General features: G+C 38.1%; 1 protein-coding gene across 3 annotated transcripts in view; it reads left to right on the forward strand.

The window, feature by feature from the left end:
• The window catches only part of LOC127425677 (rho guanine nucleotide exchange factor 2-like), a 78,282-nt gene that overhangs the window by 46,256 nt on the left and 12,150 nt on the right, over nt 1-19,876 (forward strand). For all 3 annotated transcript variants that reach the window (XM_051671881.1, XM_051671882.1, XM_051671883.1), the window contains 8 exons: nt 6,778-6,940; nt 14,680-14,747; nt 14,882-14,945; nt 15,036-15,165; nt 15,756-15,865; nt 17,017-17,160; nt 17,996-18,246; nt 18,593-18,718. In XM_051671881.1, coding sequence (XP_051527841.1) covers nt 6,778-6,940; nt 14,680-14,747; nt 14,882-14,945; nt 15,036-15,165; nt 15,756-15,865; nt 17,017-17,160; nt 17,996-18,246; nt 18,593-18,718 — 1,056 coding nt within the window. The remainder of the gene's footprint in view (nt 1-6,777; nt 6,941-14,679; nt 14,748-14,881; nt 14,946-15,035; nt 15,166-15,755; nt 15,866-17,016; nt 17,161-17,995; nt 18,247-18,592; nt 18,719-19,876) is intronic.

Below are 19,876 nucleotides of genomic sequence, written 5' to 3' on the forward strand. Positions count from 1 at the left end.
GACAGAACTATTTCTACTTCCCAAATTTGCAAAGTTGATCACATACACACGTACCAAACAATGCATCCTGGAAGGACTGGTTTTAAAAAAAACTAGGTCAATTTAGATCTGTTAATTTGATAGCATGATGTCCTGCAGGTTTGGAGACCCATAGGAAAATGTTAAAGCACTGAGTTTGATCTTTCATAGCTCAGGAGTCTTAGTGGAGTTGTCAGTCATGTTTCATATAAGTAGCAAATTTGTCTCGGATGTTTCTCTTAAGATTGCTCAGGAGAAATGAGACAGCTGTTGAAATGCAGTTAGAGTATAGAGCTATAAAATGATTATAAGATAATATGATCTTGGAATAAATAGATAAGAAATGTTTACGTTCATATTAAAATCTTTGACTTTTGATTGCAGGCAGTTTGAGACATTTTTTTTTTCTCCGCAATTTGGAATGCCCAATTCCCAATGTGCTCTTAAGTCCTCGTGGTGGCGTAGTGACTCGCCTCAATCCGTGTGGTGGAGGACAAATCTCAGTTGCCTCCACGTCTGAGACAGTCAATCAGCGCATCTTATCATGTGGCTTGTTGAGCTCGTTACTGCGGAGACATAGCACGTGTGGAGGCTTCACGCTATTCTCCGTGGCATTTATGCACAACTCACCACACGCCCCACAGAGAGCGAGAACCACACATTATAGCGACCACGAGGAGGTTACCCCATGTGACTCTGCCATCCCTAGCAGCCGGGCCAATTTGGTTGCTTAGGAGACCTGGCTGGAGTCAGCCCAGGGGTAGTAGTCAGCGTCAATACTCGCTGAGCTACCCAGGCCCCCCAGTTTGTGACATTGTTGAGATCTCTTCTGAAACTGTGGAGACACGTGAGATTAGTGGGGTCTTTCGGTCACACTTTATATTAGGTGTCTTTAACTACTATGTATTTACATTAATACACATACAAAACAATGTATTTACTGTGTAACTACATGTTGTACTGGAAAATTCTCACAAGATTCACATTTGCTGCTACTGAGGTTGAGGTACGGGTAGGGTTAGGAGTAGGGGTAGGGTTAGGGTTGGGGTTTGGGGTTAGAGTTAGGTTTTAGGGTAAGGGTTGGGTTAGGGTAGGGGTTAGAGGTAAGGTTAACAGTATAACTATGTAATTAAATGCAGGTACTTTAAATGTAAGTACAATGCAACAAAAGGTATGTACATAATAAGAGCATTGTATCAAATGCTTAAGTACATAGTAGTTAAAGACACCTGATATAAAGTGGAACCTCTTTTTCTAATAAGACAAATCTGAGAAACAGGACATTGAAGCAAACGTCTCAATTTGCTCTCCATTTAAAGGTGTCATGAATTGGATTTTTATTTTATTTTGTAATGTTCCTTGAGGTCCACTTATAATGTTAGTGTGATTTTTTTTTTTTTTTTCTTCATTAAAAGTAGTCATAATTTAGGTTGGTCATTTTCTATCCAGTTTTTGTGTCTCTGATTCAAATGCTCCATTTTTTGGGGCGTGTGTTCTTGAAGACTTCTGTGTAAACGCCCACTGCTGTGATTGGGTAACATCTTTGCATGTGGATAAGTGTAAACGCCCCCGCCATTACGTGCGTGTGGTGTTGTTTTGAAAACTTCGGATGGTTAAAAAAATTACAACCGGAGGAATTCATCCATACATGTTTGAGCCAGAGTCTGATCCCGAATTTAAAGAAAATTAACCCCCACCACAAACACAACAGATACTGCAGTCTGTGACAGTGTGGTAAGTAATCACTGTAATTTACTTGTCTATTTGTGTAATAGGTATTTTTATTGTTGTTTAAACCAAGAAGCGACACAACGGTGTGTATCTTGTTACATAGTTGGGGCATTTTCCAGCGGTGAAACATTTCTGTGTTTTACAAATGCTAAGTAACGCATGACAGTACCAAATAAAGTGTAAATATATGGTGCTATCACATTTATAACTGTGAAAGGATACACTTACTGTGCAGCATGTAAACGTATACAGGATACATTCACCTTCGTTCATCAAATAATCATCTTTCATCATATATTCAGTGTAGTGACAAACGCATACGTTGTTCATTACAATGAGTCATGTTTTCATTAAAAAGGAAAGAGATTGTCTAAATATATTGATATCAATACTCTTTATGTGCATCTGTGGCAATTGTGCCATCATGCCAACAGAACAATAAAATATATGCTGCTTAGAGATCCCTGTGCATTAAAACTAATACACGAGCATCTAAAATCACTAGGATCAAATCAAATACTCAGTACACATCTAACAGTCTATAACATACGAAGCAAAACAATTAGCTTGGATACTCACACTTGTTTGTTACAACATCACTGTCGGTATTGTTGGCACTGCATCAACTTTTAATTAAGTCTCTCTGCAAAGCCTGCTTTGAACTGTGTCTTGTTTGTGAAAGAATCATTGGTAAAATGAAGCGAGCAAACAAACGTTCTTACCGACGCGATCCGGGACTTCATTAAAAATAAACGTCAGCCACTCTTTCTTAATGTTGGGATCCTTGCGAAGCAAATGCAAGAGATCTAGTTTCCCACAACCTGGCACTGCAATGTATTGACATCTTCGTGGTCATCGTGAAACCTCCTGTTGCTCCAAAAATAATCTCACCGCATGACCAGTGGGCGGGCCTAAGCAGTGTCGACGATAAACTAGGCGTTAATCTGTTTATGCAGAGGCTTGCCTGTGCTGATGTAATACTTCACTATGACGTATTAGTGAGGAGGAAGTAGAGAACAAGCCATTTTGGCACCTTGGTTTCAATAAAGCCTTTTTTTGGACTAACGAAGAAGTTTTTGGTTCTGAAATTTACAGTACGTTTTTATAGTGCTAACTCTTATATGTCAAAATATCATGGAAAGTTTGATTTTCCAATTCATGACCCCTTTAAATTCATTGCTGTCTAGAAGAAGCAATTTAGATATTAACAAGATCTCATTTGTGATTTTTCTTTCCTATGGAGTTTGTTAACCTACATTTACACTAACACACTAACCTTTTTTATAATACATTTTCAGTTGCTTACTTCCAACACATGTCAGTGTTCCTATGGCAACCTTTACACCTCATGCAGATTAGAAAGAGGAAGTGCTCTCTCATTATTTCCTGCACTGCATATCAACAGAGTTGCAGATGTTCAGAATAAGCAATCCAAAAACAGGACCTTGTGTTCTCGCTCAGAGACAAAAGAATTGCATAGACATCTTATCTTCCGAAGAATTCAATTGTCCCTTCAGGTTCATTTTTAGAATTGCTCTGTGATCCTGCATTTCTGTTTGTCTAGACATTTATCTCGCATGTCCACTGTTGTATGATGAGTTATTTCCAGTGGTGGAAAGAGTACTGATTTTTTTTACTTAAGTAAAAGTACTGCTACTAAAGAAATAATTCACTTGTGTACAAGTACTGAGAAATATTATGACTCAAGAGTAAATAAGAGCAAGAAACTTACCCTGATATACATTGTGTAAGTTCATCATCAGTATTTATTTATTTATTTTAATGGATTTTTTTTTTATTTCTTACACATTTGATATATGTACTGTATAAATATGTAAACATAGGAATTTTAGATACCGCGTACATGTTTTATTTGTGTTTTTGGGGGGGTTTTTCACATTATACCCACCTCTTCAGATATTAGTACACCACTGCATCCATCCCTTTTGGCAGCACAGAGGAGGAAAGTACAGTACAGCACCGTGAGTGAGTGTGTTACTTGCTAGGATAGTTTATTTTGAACAAGAGGGGCGAACGGTTACGGAATTTAACGTGGGAGTACAATACTGAACTGATGCGGATTGAATGAAGCGGGAGCCCGTCTGTGCGCACGATGGTGCAAAGAACCGGACGGTGGGCAAAAAATTATGCTCAGTGAAAAGTCAGAAGAAGATCGCAATGTTTGTAATTGTAATTATATCAGATAATATTAATAAAACACGGGAACTTGTTGCGTGGGCATTTTTTGCGTCCATATTTGGAATTTCGGGGATATTTTTTTTTAATTTCGGTGGCATTTTTCCTCTGAGTCCCTGATAATTTCCAACACTATTGGCATTGTATCTTTCTAAGGTATTTAAAAGTTTGTAGCAATTAAATGAGATATCCCCACATATATGTCAAACTACATTGTGTTAATGTTTGACACAGTTAAAACATTGCCTACCTTAAAAACAAGTGAAGTCTGATCAGTGGTTAAACGTGTTCAGAAGGTTCCCTCGTTCATGAATGAACGGCTCCTTTCCAGAATAAAATGAAATATGCAGAAAATCACAGTATTGCAGTTCTTATATAATAGTGACAGGACAGAAAGTCTTGACGAAGCTAGAGAAGAGAGGACACCGGTGGCGGTTTATGCAAGTTGCTGCTGTGCTCATGATGCTGTGCCCTGCGGGCTTCCGTCGTGCCACGCACAGCGTGTTTTAGTTTATAAACAGATTTACTGCTTATAACTTTCTTCTTCCCAAAAATTCAGAAATATTATGTATTTTTTTGTACTTTATAATTGTGGTGAAAAATAACTGTAGCAAAGTTGAAGACTTCATTTTTAATCAACTCAAGGAAAAGGAAAAGTACTATTATTTATTAAAAATGTACTCAAGGACCGTGACGAGAGTAGTTGTAATTCATTACTTTCCACTTCTGGTTATTTTGTTAAAATAAACCTTCATATATATAAAAGAGGAAGATGGGCAGTTAGGGCAGAGAACAGCTTAACGTGAAAATGCTGACTAGCATATTAACCAACACAGTGGCTGCTTGGTTCACAGAATCAAAAATGTTACTAAGTTTACACAGAAGCTTTTGCAGCCTAGAACAATGCCTCTTGAAAAACACAGCTCAGATCATTGTTTAACCCAACAATTGAGTTTACACTCAATCAAGAGAAATGAATGCCAGGACATTCGATTTATCTAATTTAAAGCTGCGTAGAATTTCTGCGCCACTAGCAACACCAATTAGAATTGTTTAGTGTTTACATTTAATTTGTCACCGCTATGTTGTTAAGGTGCTGTGAGTCATTTCCATGCAGTTTGTACAGAGTTCTGAGTGGTTTGTAGCATGTTGCTTTCCCTTGCTAGAGTTGTCTGGGTGGTTGTGATGGCGTTGCTTTGTGGTTGGTCAAAAGATTCCACAACCCAGGTCTCTAGGATATTCTAGCCCATTAATATATGGCTTGAGTCCCTCCATCAGTGTAAGTCTATGGGATATTTCTGACTGATTTTTTATAAAAATGTGAAATTTGAGGTATCATTCATGTCCATAGCTACACATCACAGTTTAACACTTAGGTTTAGGGGTGGTTTGCATGATTATGACAAAAATCATAATTGACAAATATTTTCCTTGATATTGTAATTGCGATTACCAGTAATTTTGACTTATTTTGGGTGGATCAAATGCATGCCATATTTTTTATGTTGGCAACACATCCAAGACAAGCTGAGACAAGCTGAGAATTACTTTATTGCTGTTTTAAACATCAGTAAATCAGGACTAGTTCCCTAAATGGTCAACTTCAAATTGATTATCAAATTTTGAATCAATTATACACAGCAAGCAGCAGACTTGTCTGTGATTGGTAACAATGTGCAACAGCTGAAAAAACATGCATTAAATAGACATTTAAATAGAAACTATTGACGAAAAATAGTAGACCTACATGGACTGCAATAATTGACAGTTCTACAATTGACACGATTAGTTAATTGTGGCAGCTGTGATTCTAACCTTGATTATTTATTCCATTAATTGTGCAGCCCTGGTTGCGGCTTTGTTCAAATCCCTAACATAAGTATGAACAATAGTAATTGTGATAATTCCCTTTTCAAGCACCACTAATGACTGTTTCCCATTCCATTCCTCCAATCTGCCATTGTTTTGGTCAAACAGGTAGCCCTGCCCTGGACACATGCCATTGGTTGGGCCAATGTTGCTATGCCAGACCACTCAAACAAACAGAGCAATGATAAAAGTGCCACAGAGCCTCAATGTTTACACTACCTGTGAATGGCTTACTTACAGTTGTCTCTGGATATTGAATGTGAATAGGAGAAAGAAGGCTATTTTATCTTTGAAATATTGAAAGACATCCTTCGTCATTCTTTAACATATGTATTTATTTTCACAGAATATTTTGCCATCTTATTTGACTACACATAAGTAGATAAAGTAAATTAAAGGAATGAGAGCCACTGTTTTGCATATAAAGCACATGAGTGACTCAAGTGGTGTGTTGATAGGGGTCACAGATCATTTTTCTTTCCTCTTAGGACTGATAAGCAAAGATAAGCAAAGAAGCAATTCCAATGAAAACCTGTTTACAAGCATGAATGTTTAGTATCTGTTTGGTTTTTTTATAATGAAATTTTTAACCAATGAATACAGACCTTCTAAGTATTCAATGAAGCCATTGTTAGGCTTATGTTTTCTTCTCAAATGGTGTTGAAAGTTGCTTCTCTTTTGAGTCGGTTGTTTCCCTGTTTCGAAACTCAGTCTGTACCAGTGCGGTGTATGAATCAGTTACACAAAAGAAACTGGGCTGCAGTAGTGTCATCATTGTCTTTTTGTGTGTTAGTGTGTAAGGGTGCGTTTTGTTGATTGTTCTTTGACCAGCTCCAAGTCTGCTCAACCGAAAGTATTGTTGTCTATTGGTAAGAATTTCAGTCTTGTGGAGATGATTTGCACATATTTTATAATAACCTTGATGATGTGCGATTAATATGTATTGTTTTGTATTTTGATCAGAATAAGGAGAAGGAGCGCATGAGGGAGAGAGAGAAAGAAGCGAGGGAGAGAGAGGCACGCTACAGCAACGGCCACCTCTTCAACTCCCTCACCGTGTCTGGAACAACGCTCTGCTCGGCCTGCAACAAGAGCATCACAGCTAAGGAGGCCCTCAGCTGCCCTAGTGAGTCACACACACTCACACACTCACACACACACACACACACACACACACACACAGATGTCAGCGTCTGTCTATATCACACTCTCATTCTATGTAGTATGAATCCACAGTCACAAATCCAGTTGTCCTGTTCATTGTTGACTGTGCAAGTTTGATTTTATATGCAGTTTGTAAATCTAAAAGTTTTACAAAGATTTTTACATTTTCTGAAGTAAAAGTGAGTGGTGTGTGCCTGTGCAAAACTTGCCGCCACAATGCTAGGATATTGTAGGTGGTTTCTAGGACATCGCTTTGTGGTTGCTAAGGTATTCTATGTGGTTTGTAACATGTTGCTATGCAGTTGCTAGGGTGTTCTGGGTGGTTGCTTACTGGCTCATGTTAAAAGAGACATACTCCAAGTATCCAAGGTATTCTGGTGCCTAGATATAGGTATGGCAATTTTAAGGAATTTGACGATTCCATTTACAATTCCTCATAGCAATTCCAGTTCCATTTATGATTCTTGTAGTACTTTTGAGGAAGAAATATTTGGAAATAAGAAATGCAACTATTATTGGATTTTTTTTGCCCTAAGCAACCTATTATCAAATGATGAGATGATTTCATAGTGGTGTCAAAGGTGTCTTTACATTAAATTTTTAATTAAGATATTTTATTAATTCGTTTTTGTTTTTTTTTTGTTTTTTTTAAATACCACTTATTACAAAAAAATGTATAATGTGTATCTTTAACTATGCTCATTTAAGTCTCACATGTTTTAAGAGTTCTTGGTTTATTTCGAATCGAACATGAAAAAATGAATGACTTGTGGTTCAGTAAATTTTTGATTCACTAAAAAGAGCTTGTTGATTAGAGTCATTCATTTGGGAAGTAGCGCTGAATGTTTCATGGCACAGATTTAAAAGACCATCTCATAAGGGTCAGTCTTTCTGGAACTGGGTGTATGTTTTGTGGTGTAGATTAAAAAAAAAAAAGGCTCATAAGAGTCATTAGTTTGGGAATCAGACATGGACTTCTGTCACGCTGTATGTGTCTAGCTGTAGATTCAAAAGAACCAACTTGCAGTTCAGTAAGTATTTAATTTACTAAAAAGAACTGGCTGATTAAAGTCATTCGTTTGGAAGGTAGTGCTGTATGCTTTGCGGTGTAGATTTAAAAGAACCGACTCATAAGAGTAATTTGTTTGGGAATCGGGCTCCACTGGTCACACTGTATGTTTCTTTTGATTCAAAAGAACCGACTCATAATAATTATTCATTCAGATGTCAGACTACTCTGGTCACGCAGAATGTTTCTAGCTGTAGATTCAAAAGAACCAACTTATAAGAGTAATTTGTTCGGGAATCAGACTTACATGAGTAATTTTTTTGGGAATCGTGCTCCTTTGGTCACACCGTATGTTTCTCGCTGTAGATTCAAAATAACTAACTTGTAAGAGTCATTCGTTCCGGAATCAGACTTCATTGGGTGGGCTGTATGTTTTGCACTGTAGATTCAAAAGAACCAATTCATAAGAGTAATGCTTTCGGAAATCGGTCTTCATTGGGTGGGCTGTACGTTTTGTGCTGTAGATTCAAAAGAAGCAATTCATAAGAGTCATTCGTTCTGGAATCTGACACTGGTCATGTTGTACGTTTAGAGTCATTCGTTCGGGAATCTGAATTCATTGGATAGGCAGTATGTTTCGCACTGTATATTCAAAAGAAACCGATTCATAAGAGACATTCGTTCCGGAATCTGGCTACACTGGTCATGCTGTATGTTCCGAACTGCTGATTCAATAGCGGTGTTGCAGTGCCGCTGAGTGGTAGCGCACGAAACACTGTCAGTATATTTTGGTACGATATTACATCCGCATTGGTGGAGAAATCATTTGGTTCTCATATTTGTTTTAAAAAATGGAACCTGTTTTGAATTAGAACTGGTTCTTGGTTCCCAACCCTACCCAGATATGGCTCTGGGTCCTTTTTCAATATAAGTCAATGGGATTTGTTTTCACCTGTTTTATCGTACACCAGGGAAAAAATTATCTGTAAAAAGTCTGAACACTTAGATAAGTTATATTAAGTCACATTTGTCCTCAGCAAGCTGCTCGATTTGAGATTTAATTTATGTAGCACAAACAGTGTGGGATGTGCTAAACTTTTAAACATTTAAAGTTTGGGGTTTGTGCAAATCTCTGATTTTAAGTATGAGCAATAGTGGCTAGAACCACTAATGACTATCAGTGCATTGCAAAGCATTATCTTTCTTTTTATTATTGTTTTCTTACGTCCTCTGAAGAAAACTCCTAGAATAAATGTTCCTGACGAAAGCCTGGGAGGAACATGTTAGTGTATTTCTGCCAATCACAATGCAGACGCTATAAAAACAGCAACTTACCTCACTCCTTCCGCAGAATTTTCCGGCTCTCTACCCCCATCCCAACTCCCCCGCTTTCTTTCCATGATTATCTCCAGGAGGAGAACTTTTAGATTGAGATGAACCTCATGTTTATGCCCCTATATTAATTTCAAGCCACACCTATCTACCCTTTCCTAAAAAGCATTTTTTCACATTACATAAATGTGTTTAAGCTCTGAAGTGCTGGTTTGAGGGCCAAGTCTTATTAGGGGAAATTACAGAACGTGTGGTGAGGTGGAGAGTATGTGGAATATTTTTAGTGGCTGGTCTACAGCAGCCTGCCAAGATAAGTTGGAGGTCTGGACAGTTTCTTTCTGCAGAGACAAAGCTGTAATGCCAAGAGTGTTTTCACACACAGATAATACTGAACAGCACACACACATATTCAATGTATGCACATGCATAAGTACTGTATATATACATCAAAAAGCTTACTCTTAAAGGAATAGTTCACCAAAAAAAAAAAAAAAAACACCATAAAGGTATCAAAGAAGCAGTTCATACGACTTATTCGCTATATTCCAAGTCTTCTGAAGACATACTATAGCTTTTTGTGAGGAATGGACAGAAATCTATGTCAGTATTCACTGATAATCTTCACCTCTGCTTTGTCTCTTAAATCTTATTTTTCAAACACATATATTAAGGATCGGTCACGTGACATGCAAGAACCAATGGCTTTTGGTGTCAATGAGGTCAAACCTGGCTAAAGCCACCAATATTTAACTAAACATGTATGAATGAGATTTGTGAGCCGAGTCCAGTCTTGAGGCTATATTTTTATCTTTATGTCTTGTTAATGTAACGATGTTGCTGGCACTGGCAATGACAAAGACGATGACCATGAAGTAAAGAACCCAAGTGCAAATTTATTCCAACAGTGTAATCCATAAACCCTAACTACAAACATAAATAAAACATAAACATGAACTTGGCTTGACATGAACTTGACATAAACTTGACTTGACATAAACTTGACTTGACATAAACTTTACCTAACAACCAAAGTTACAACAACAATACCTGACAATGGACAATGGAAAACATGAGGGTTAAATACATGAACATGAGAGAACACATGACAAGGATAACCAATAAACACAAAGAACTCTAAACAAGATAACAAAACAATCAACCAATGAAAACAAGACACATGAACATGGAGGGAAACATGAAATCAAATGACAAGGGAACCACATGACATGAAACAGGAACTATAATTTCAAAATAAAAGACATGAAAAACATGAACCAACAAAATACACATGACAGTTATGGACTTGACCATCTGCGGTCCGGTCTTGACTTAAAGAAGTTTAAAATCGATACCAGTAAAAAAGAAATCCTGCTTGTTATCATGGGCTGTCTAGTGGCTGCTTTCCAGCACACATGCAAGAAGAGTGCTCGCAACTTGCTGTTGTGGCTGTGGGTGAGAATGGTCAAAATGCCTGTTTTGGTAAGATATTGAAAAATATGTTGACTCGGTCCATCCACAGAAACAAAGAGTAATATACAGATATACCTGGCTTTAAGACACAAGTCTGGACAATAGCGGTTTTTGCCAAACTCTTTTATTAAGACGTGATGCCATGAAAACCTCCCCAAAAAAATACATTATATTTTCCTCATAATCACCTTTTTTTTTTTTTTTTTACAGAAAATATAATTATATAAAAGGACTAAAAGAGTGTTTTTTTAAGTGTATAGTGTTAAAAGCATGCAAATTCTGCTCTTTGAGTGTATCTGAGGCTGAGACAAAAGTTAGTGGGACCTTTTAATTTTAGTTCTAGTAATTTTTAAAGATTTACTTCATATCAATAATACCTCATAGATGTAAAAGTTAAACTTTTATCACTTTAATCTATTACGATGGGCTTCACAGAGGATGAACTGCTGCCAACTCCAACCGTACAACAAAGTATACTTTACTGGCCACTGCCTGCACCTCAGATTTAGAATGGACTTACAGCCGGACCTCTGCTTGCATCATCTTGGTCATAGGATGGATGCACTTTTTTAAAATTGAATACATAGGCGATAAATGAATGCCAACTATAGCCTTCATCAGCCAAATAAATACATCACATAACATTTAATACATCATTGCTAGTTTATTTTCCATTTTAGTTATAGTGCAGTAAAATGGTATTTTGTATAGCAAAAATGTTTACTTACAATGAATAGAAAATAAAGCACAGAAGCTGGTAGTTTGTATTGCCATGCTAAGCAACATTTGTATTCTCGACTGGTAATATTGTTTAAAGAGCATAAGCAAATAATATATTAGGAGTATTTGATATATGATGAGCTACATTTAGCATATTCATTAAGATTGCATTATTTCATCGGGTGGCCTGGGTAGCTCAGTGGTAAAAGACGCTGGCTACCACCCCTGGAGTCGCTAGTTCGAATCCCAGGGCGTGCTGAGTGACTCCAGCCAGGTCTCCTAAGCAACCAGATTGGCCCGGTTGCTAGGGAGGGTAGAGTCACATGGGGTAACCTCCTTGTGATCACTATAATGTGGTTTGCTCTTGGTGGGGCGCGTGGCGAGTTGTGCATGGATGCCGCGATGGATGACATGAAGCCTCCACATGCGCTATGTCTCTGTGGCAACGTGCTCAACAAGCCACATGATAAGATGCATGGGTTGGTGGTCTCAGATGCGGAGGCAGCTGGGATTCATCCTCCGCCACCCGGATTGAGGCGAATCACTACGTGACTGCGAGGATTTAAAAGCGCATTGGGAATTGGCCATCCCAAATTGGGGGAAAAAGGGGAAAAATCCACACACAAAAAAGATTGCATTAGTTCTATGAGTCTTGTCTCAGACTAAGCCTCTTCTCATCTCGTTCTTGGCCTGGATTTGTGCTCAGGTGAACTGGTCTCGACTACAACATTGTTGTGAGCTCTGGCAGAGGGACGATTATCAATGAATAATAGTTAATATTTTGATCAGTTCCTCACATAAAGCTATCATATGACTTCAGAAGACTTGGAATGTGGCACACAATTCGTATGGACTATTTTTATGGTGCTTTTTTGTCCTTTTTGGAGCTTTGCAGTATATCACCATCTACTTTCGTAGTATGGAAATGAGCAGTTCTGAGATTCTGCCTAAAATCTCCTTTTGTTTCATGGAAGACATACAATTATATCGATTAGGAACAACATGTGGGGGAGTAAATGATGACAAAATCTGTTTTTGGTTAACTATTCCTATAAGCACATTTACATACACTGGCACACGCTGTCACACCCTTTCCTGTTTTGCTGTGAACTCAGCTCATCTTTCATTTTTTGTTCTCTGTTTTACTATTGTTTTAAACTTCTTCCTTATTTTGTCATCAAGAATAGATTTTAGCAACAAGACAGCATGAGCCACTCACTGATAAGGCCTGTCACTCTCTAGCTCTGTGTTCGACTGCTCTAGTCTGTGTATGGACTGCACAGAGAGCTTGCGTGGGTGTTCCTGCCTTGATACCCAGCAACAAGGAAAGCAAGGGCCATTTCAACCAAACATTTCTGAGTGGGAGGACTGATTCTAGATCAGTTTTACACTAGATCATGGTGGCTTAGAATTAGTTAAGCTAGGGGGTCATATACGTATAAAATGTATACTGTATGTGTAAAGATGCTATCTATATAAGGATTCTGTTTTATTAGCCTGATGAGTAAGATTGTATAGATAAAGATGTTTCCTTATTAAATCACCAAAGAAAAATCACAAATAGATCTCTTCAAAGTCAACATTAAATCAAAATAGACCATACTTACTTTCTTAATGCATGTTTCTGGTCTTTTTGTTTCAAGATTCATCATTGCATATGTTTCTAAAAGGAAAAAAAATGTTTGTCTTTGTAATCTTTCATCAAAATGTAATAATGTGCTCCTCCTCTGAAATGACTTTACCATCTCAGTTGTTTCTCCTAGACAGCGATGGGATTAAATAGAGTGCAAATGTAGAGTTTGGCTCAAACTAGCTGTTTTTCCGATTTTTTGCCTGAAAAGACCCTATTTACACCTGGTATTAAGATTAAGATTAAGGAGGATCTCTGATTCATGAAGACATAATCAATGACTACCTCAGTGTGTTACTGCATAACAATAAAGTGTAAAAAAGTAAACAAAGAAAAAGCTTTAAAAAACTGTAATGGGCCAAAATGACCCCAGTAATCTCATTTAGAGTTTGAGAAGAGATCTCAAACTGTGCTCAGATTTGCCAAGATAATCAAACATCAGAGATTTCAATATAAACTCAAATGTTTCTCATCAAATTCATCCAAGACCAAATTATCTGGGCTATGTAATCTATATTAGTATTATAGCTCATACTGTATGTCAACAACTGTCTCATTTCTTCCCTTTTTTAATGTTAGGAGAAACATCTGAGACAAAGTTGATAAAGGAAACATAACTGAGAACTCCATTAAGTCTCCTATCATTGAGCAACTTACTGAAGGTAGTGGCACTTCTGCTCATTGGATCATTATTGAGTTTCGTGTAGGTGTGTGTTGTGGGGGGATCAGGCCAGGGAAATCCCACCGGAGCCCCCAATCCCTCTTCCTCCCCAGCCACCCTCAAAACAGGAAGCGAAGTCATTCTGAAACAATAGGGGTCCAGAGACAAAAGCTATACGCTGTAACCAGAGAAAACTTCAAGCGAATAGTAGCATGCCACAAAAACGAACTAGAAGCGCACATTTTAACACAGACGTGGACAGAGGTCAAGAGGGAGAGAAAGAGAAGCGAAAAATGGGTATTGTTTATATTAGATTTACTCTTTTTTTTATTTTTTTTTTTATTATTATTATTTATTTATTTTTACTATGTTTACCATGATGCTGGAGAAAGATTATTACACATGTTATTCAATATATCAATATAATTTAAATAAAACTATTTTTTTATGTTGGCTACACATCCAAAACAAGCTGAGAACTCTGTTCCTGAATCACTTTATTACTTTTTTAAACATCAGTAAATCAAGACTAGTTGACCCTCTTAGAAAAAAGCTGTTTATCATTATATATAGTGTTTTGCCTATAATAGAAAGAATGAGATTATGACTTTAAAAAAGAGTGATTAAAATGTAATTTGTTCGATGGTAGACTTTGCTTTCTTCACAAGGAAGTTCACAAGAAATTCACATCCTTGTGAATTTTATACGTATGATGATCGTTAAAACATCTCATTTATCACATATCCATGTAAATGTGATCGTGTGAAGATTATGCTATGTGATGCATATCGGGAGTGGACAAACTCCAAAAAAGGCCAGCATGTGAAAGTATAAGTGATGAAATAACTGTATGTTTTCTATTTGACCTTTGATTTTCAGCATGTAATGTCACCATCCACAACCGCTGCAGGGACACATTACCAAACTGTGCCAAAATGAAACAAAAGGTGTGTGGGACATCCCGCTATTAGTGCACGCACGTGTCACATGTTACACAGACCACTGACATGCAGACTTTGAATCATGATGTAGACCTGGTATATATGTCAAAGTGTTGATTTGTTTTTATCTGTCATAATAGCAACAGAAACTGGCACTGATAAGGAACAATTCAGCCTATCAGAACGTGACGCTGAGGAATAAAGGTGAGAATGGAATGGAAATGAGGTTTACTTTTTCAAAAGGGTCCAAACGTGATATTTATTCATCTAAACTCTTTGTCTGTGTCTCTGAAGCCCATTTAAAGGAAAGGCCAAGCTCAGCTATCTACCCCTCAGACAGTCTTCGTCAATCACTACTCGGCTCACGTCGCGGACGCTCTTCTCTCTTATTGTCCAAGAGTGTGTCCACCAACAACATTGCAGGGTGAGTGATGGAAATGACAGTTGTTCCAAACCCATATGACTGTCTTCTGTGAAAGACAAAAGGAGATGTTTGGTGAAATGTTAGCCTAAGTCACCATTTACTTTCATCTTATAGAAAAAAATATGTAAAGAAAGTGATTGGTGACTGAGGCTAACAAACATTTCCATGCAGGAAAAAAATTCATAAATTAAAAAAGTTAGATTTACACTACTAAATTATAGTGTCATCACAGTCTGTGAAAAGCGTCTATGAAGCAGTTTTCATCATGGTGTAATTTTTATCTGTGTGTGTTTGGGGGTTCTTTAAGTTTAATGTAAGCATTTCCTTTGAATGTTATTTATTAGTCAGTGTGTTCACTTTATCGTTATTCATGTTTTATTTATTTCATATTTTATTGTTTTTATATTTGATTTATTATTTTGTTACATTTTTATATTTTTCCCTGGTGATTATGATGCCGACCCCTCTCATTTTGTGTTATGTTTTTTTTGTTGTTGTGTGTTTTTGACTTGTGTCTGTTGCATGGGATTGTTGGGGTGCATGCATGTATGTATGCGTTTATCTGTTTGTATGCATGTGCATGTGTGTAGGACTCTGAATGATGACTCTCCTCTGGGGCTGCGCAGGATCTTGTCTCAATCCACAGATTCCCTCAACTTCAGGAGCAGAACAATGTCCATGGAGTCACTTAATGACGATGGTAAGACTCACGTACATTTACATGGGGACATACCATAGATTTTTTTTTTTTCTTATATAAAGCTAGTTATCATTTCTATAGACTAACCCTAACCCACATTCTAAAGGCCCCGATATACTTCCGGAGAAGTTTAATTGCATTCTTCATTTAGGGATAAAAAGAAGTTCGAAACAGCTGAGCTGTTACTGGAAGCGAAGCCAGTATACTTTTTGCGAACATTCAAACACCCGCCACACCACTGTGGGAGGTGTTAAGAGGTACATTTAAATACGAGGATGCTCAAGACGCTAACGTGACATTAAAATGTGTTATCAATGACTTTATGCCTCATTCTATGTGTAGAATTCATATGAGGTCAGTAAAGAAGCTGTTTTAACCACTCGATGATGATTTAAAGTAATATATACGTGTGCAGTAGAAAATGTGGCATTTGTCTTGTTTACATTCTGAATTCATGACGCTAATGTGCCAACACGCTATACACGGCCATAATATGTGCCAGTTACACGCTTTTATTGTAACTTATGGTGACACTGATACTGCTGTAAAGATGGGTGTATAAAAGAGTGTTGATGGGCAAAATATAGACAAAAGAATGAAGATAAGAGGCAGATGTGTGAATGGCTTTCGCTGCGGTTTACACATGAGTGAATGGGCACTTGAGAGTATTTGGGTAGATCTGATTCCTTTTGAAGCCTAATTAAACAAACCAAAAAAATCACACAAAATTTCTTGGAAAATTTCTCTACAAGAGTGATCGTAAAGATGTAGGTAAATTTGCATCAGCTCGCTAATATAAATGACTGAACAACGTAAACAGAATTAGCCGTTGGCCTCAAGGTAGGCGGAGCTCCAAATCACACCTACCGTTGACGTGGACCAATGGCAGAAAGAAGGCGTTTAGCAGCCGGTAAGACATTTTCATAAAAGTTCACCTAGGCGAACTGTTACAAACCGCCGAAACGAAAGCAAAAACACCTTCAATTTGGCTGGATTTTGTTCTAAATGACTTCACACCCGTTCGTTCTTCAATTTCATAGGAGGTATATCGGGGCCTTAACCCTACCCCTATGAGAAAACTTTTAGCATTTTTAGAAATCTAAAGTCGTAATATAGGAATGATTATTCTTATTCTGTGTTTTGCTTTTAAGGAGAGGGGTACTTCACCTCTTTTCTGGAAGAGTTGGAGTTCGAGGGCCAGGAGTTTGAGGCGGATTCCTGGAGCATGGCCGTAGACTCTGCCTACTTGCAGACCCACCGTAAAGACATCATCAAGAGACAAGACGTCATCTATGGTTAGAAAAAGGCTTGCATCACTGTGGTTATGTGCAGCATCTAAGCATGTTTGTGATTGTAGATGAGTCATTGACATAGATCTTTGTGACTTGAATAAAACAATACTAATCTCTCTGCTGTAAACAAGAGTGTTTGGAATCAATTAGAGAACTAAGAAAATTCTTTTTTTACAGTGCTGGTGTCTCCAGCAGTCTTCTTAGTTAGCTAAACCAGCAATACTTCTTTAGTCAACCAGCATCACCAACGAAGTTTTGCTGGTGCACAGCATAGCTATGCTGGTCCACCAGCTGGACCAGCACCAAACCAGCACTCCATGCTGGAAATGCATGCTGGTGTAAGCTGGCATTTTTGCAGGGTTTTCTTTCACCATAAAACCAGGCTCTACCTTTTTTGACCAATTACTTTTCCATGACTTTTCTAGGTGTTTGTGACTACTGGATATAGATTTTTTTTTTTTTTTTTATCATTTCGATTCAAACCTATTAGAAAATGAATCATTTAGACGATATGTGAACTGTTTCAACTAATTGATTAAAAAGAACTGACTCAGAATAATGAATCACTTACTAATGCAACATCACTATGGCTTGCAAGTTTTATTCTAAAAAAAAAACAATATCTAGCTCGTGAAATATTTTAGAGCAGAGAAAAACTAGACAAAAAATGATATACGTTATAGATATTTCCATAAGTTTGGACATTTTACTCATTTTCATGAATTTTCCAGGCAACAGACAATGTTAAAATTCCATAATATTTCCAGGTTTTCCATGACTGTTGGAATCCTGATAATAGCATAATACCTCTCTGATGCCATTCCCAATGCTGTTTCAGAGCTGATCCAGACTGAACTCCATCACGTACGGACCCTGAGGATCATGGAGGGGGTGTTCAGGCGGGGCATGCTGGAGGAGGTGCAACTGGAGCCTGGGGTGGTGCATGCAATGTTCCCCTGCCTGGAGCGGCTGCTGTCGCTACACACACACTTCCTCACGCAGCTCCTCGCACGCCGAGCTCACAGCCTTCAACCTAACAGCACAAACAATTTCACCATCACCCAGATCAGTGATGTGCTCATAAAACAGGTAAGAGTGTGTGTTTGTGTAAGCGGAACAGGATTTCAGTACTTACGTGCTGGATTTGTAAATGCATGTGGTTGCAATTGGCCTGCTGTACGTGATTCTGGATGAATATATCTGTTTTGAACGCCAGTTTAAAATGTCACATATAAACGCACAATTTTTTTTAGGTGAAAGACATGATGTTATGTCTCAGAGTGAATGTCAGTGGAAAGTCAAAATGAAAGAAACAAAAAATTACTGAAAGAGAAACATTGTGTCATTCTCCCCGAGAGTATGAGAGTGGGAGGTTAAAAGCTTTCAGGTTTCAAGGAAAGAAATGCTCATAGTGTCTGTACTGTGTGCACTTCAGTTCTCAGGTCAGAGTGGTGACGAGATGCTGAAGGCCTATGCCGAGTTCTGCAGTCGTCATATGAAGGCTGTCAAACTTTACAAAGAGCTATTGGCCAGAGACAAGAGACTCCAGCTCTTTATACGGGTAAGAATACCCCTGCTCAAATTACCAGCTTAAGTTAGGCCAGCATGAAATTTCATGCTGTTCCATGCTAGTTTATTCTGGTTTCCTGTTGGTCTAGCTGATGGACCAACTTAAAGGCATAGATCACCCAAAAATGAAAATGTGCGATTCATGTTCGCATAACCTGCGCAGTACTATGACGTGGCTGAGACAACATCCGACCCACAGTGGAAGGTCAGAGTGATAAATGATGGTGGGTGTGTGTACTAATGGCTTCAATCTCATTTTGAGTTGAAAATTGGCATGCTGTGTCTTTGTCCAGGGTGCCATGACTGTCTATGAGGACATTGGTGTATCTCAAAAAACATGGCTGCCATCGGCCAATGAAGTTTGAGCACCTATTAGACAAGGTTATCGGAGGCCGATCAGCACAAAACTTGGTGGGCCTGTTCGACTCCTGGCCCTAGAGGTCTGTGAGAAATTTGAAAGAAATCGGCCAATGGATGGCGCTAACAAGTTTTACACCTCTGTAATCACGTGGTGTTTCACACATACGTACACACAATGGCTGTGTCCCAATTCATAGGTTACGCCTTCGAAAGCTGTGAAGTTCGGACTGAGCATTGTTAATTGAGACAGTCTAGACTGTGGAGGACTGTTCTTGTCACCTAAAAACTGTGACAGCTTAAAGTGCCCGTGAAGTGCTTTGACGAGAGTGGTTCGATTTGGTGTTTTGACGTATTTCCTACTGAAAAAGAAAGTGGGGGCGGTACGTATAGAACGATTTGTCCCATTTTTTTAAATAGCCAATAGGCTTTAGTTAACAGCCACAAACATACATACCCCTTTTCACCATGCTGCTCATGACAGAGCCACTTACAGGGGAAACAGTCTCAATACTGGCCAGCTTTTCCACTGACTTTTAGAACCAAACGATGATCTGAGAGCATTAATTCATAACCAGCCTTCAAACGCACACAGCACATCATGGTTTTTGTTCATGACGAGGCTGGAGCCGCTTTGCAAGTTGAATGACAAACAAGCGAGTAAAAGATCATATATCCATGTTTTGAATCACAATACACTAAGCATAAAGAATAAAGGACACTTACTGGTACTGTACATCCCTCCGGCAGCACAAAAAATATAAATAAACTCCAGCAGCTTTTCTCACATCCA

The sequence above is a fragment of the Myxocyprinus asiaticus genome, chromosome 34 (genome assembly GCF_019703515.2).
Source record: "Myxocyprinus asiaticus isolate MX2 ecotype Aquarium Trade chromosome 34, UBuf_Myxa_2, whole genome shotgun sequence".
Lineage (NCBI taxonomy): Eukaryota > Metazoa > Chordata > Actinopteri > Cypriniformes > Catostomidae > Myxocyprinus > Myxocyprinus asiaticus.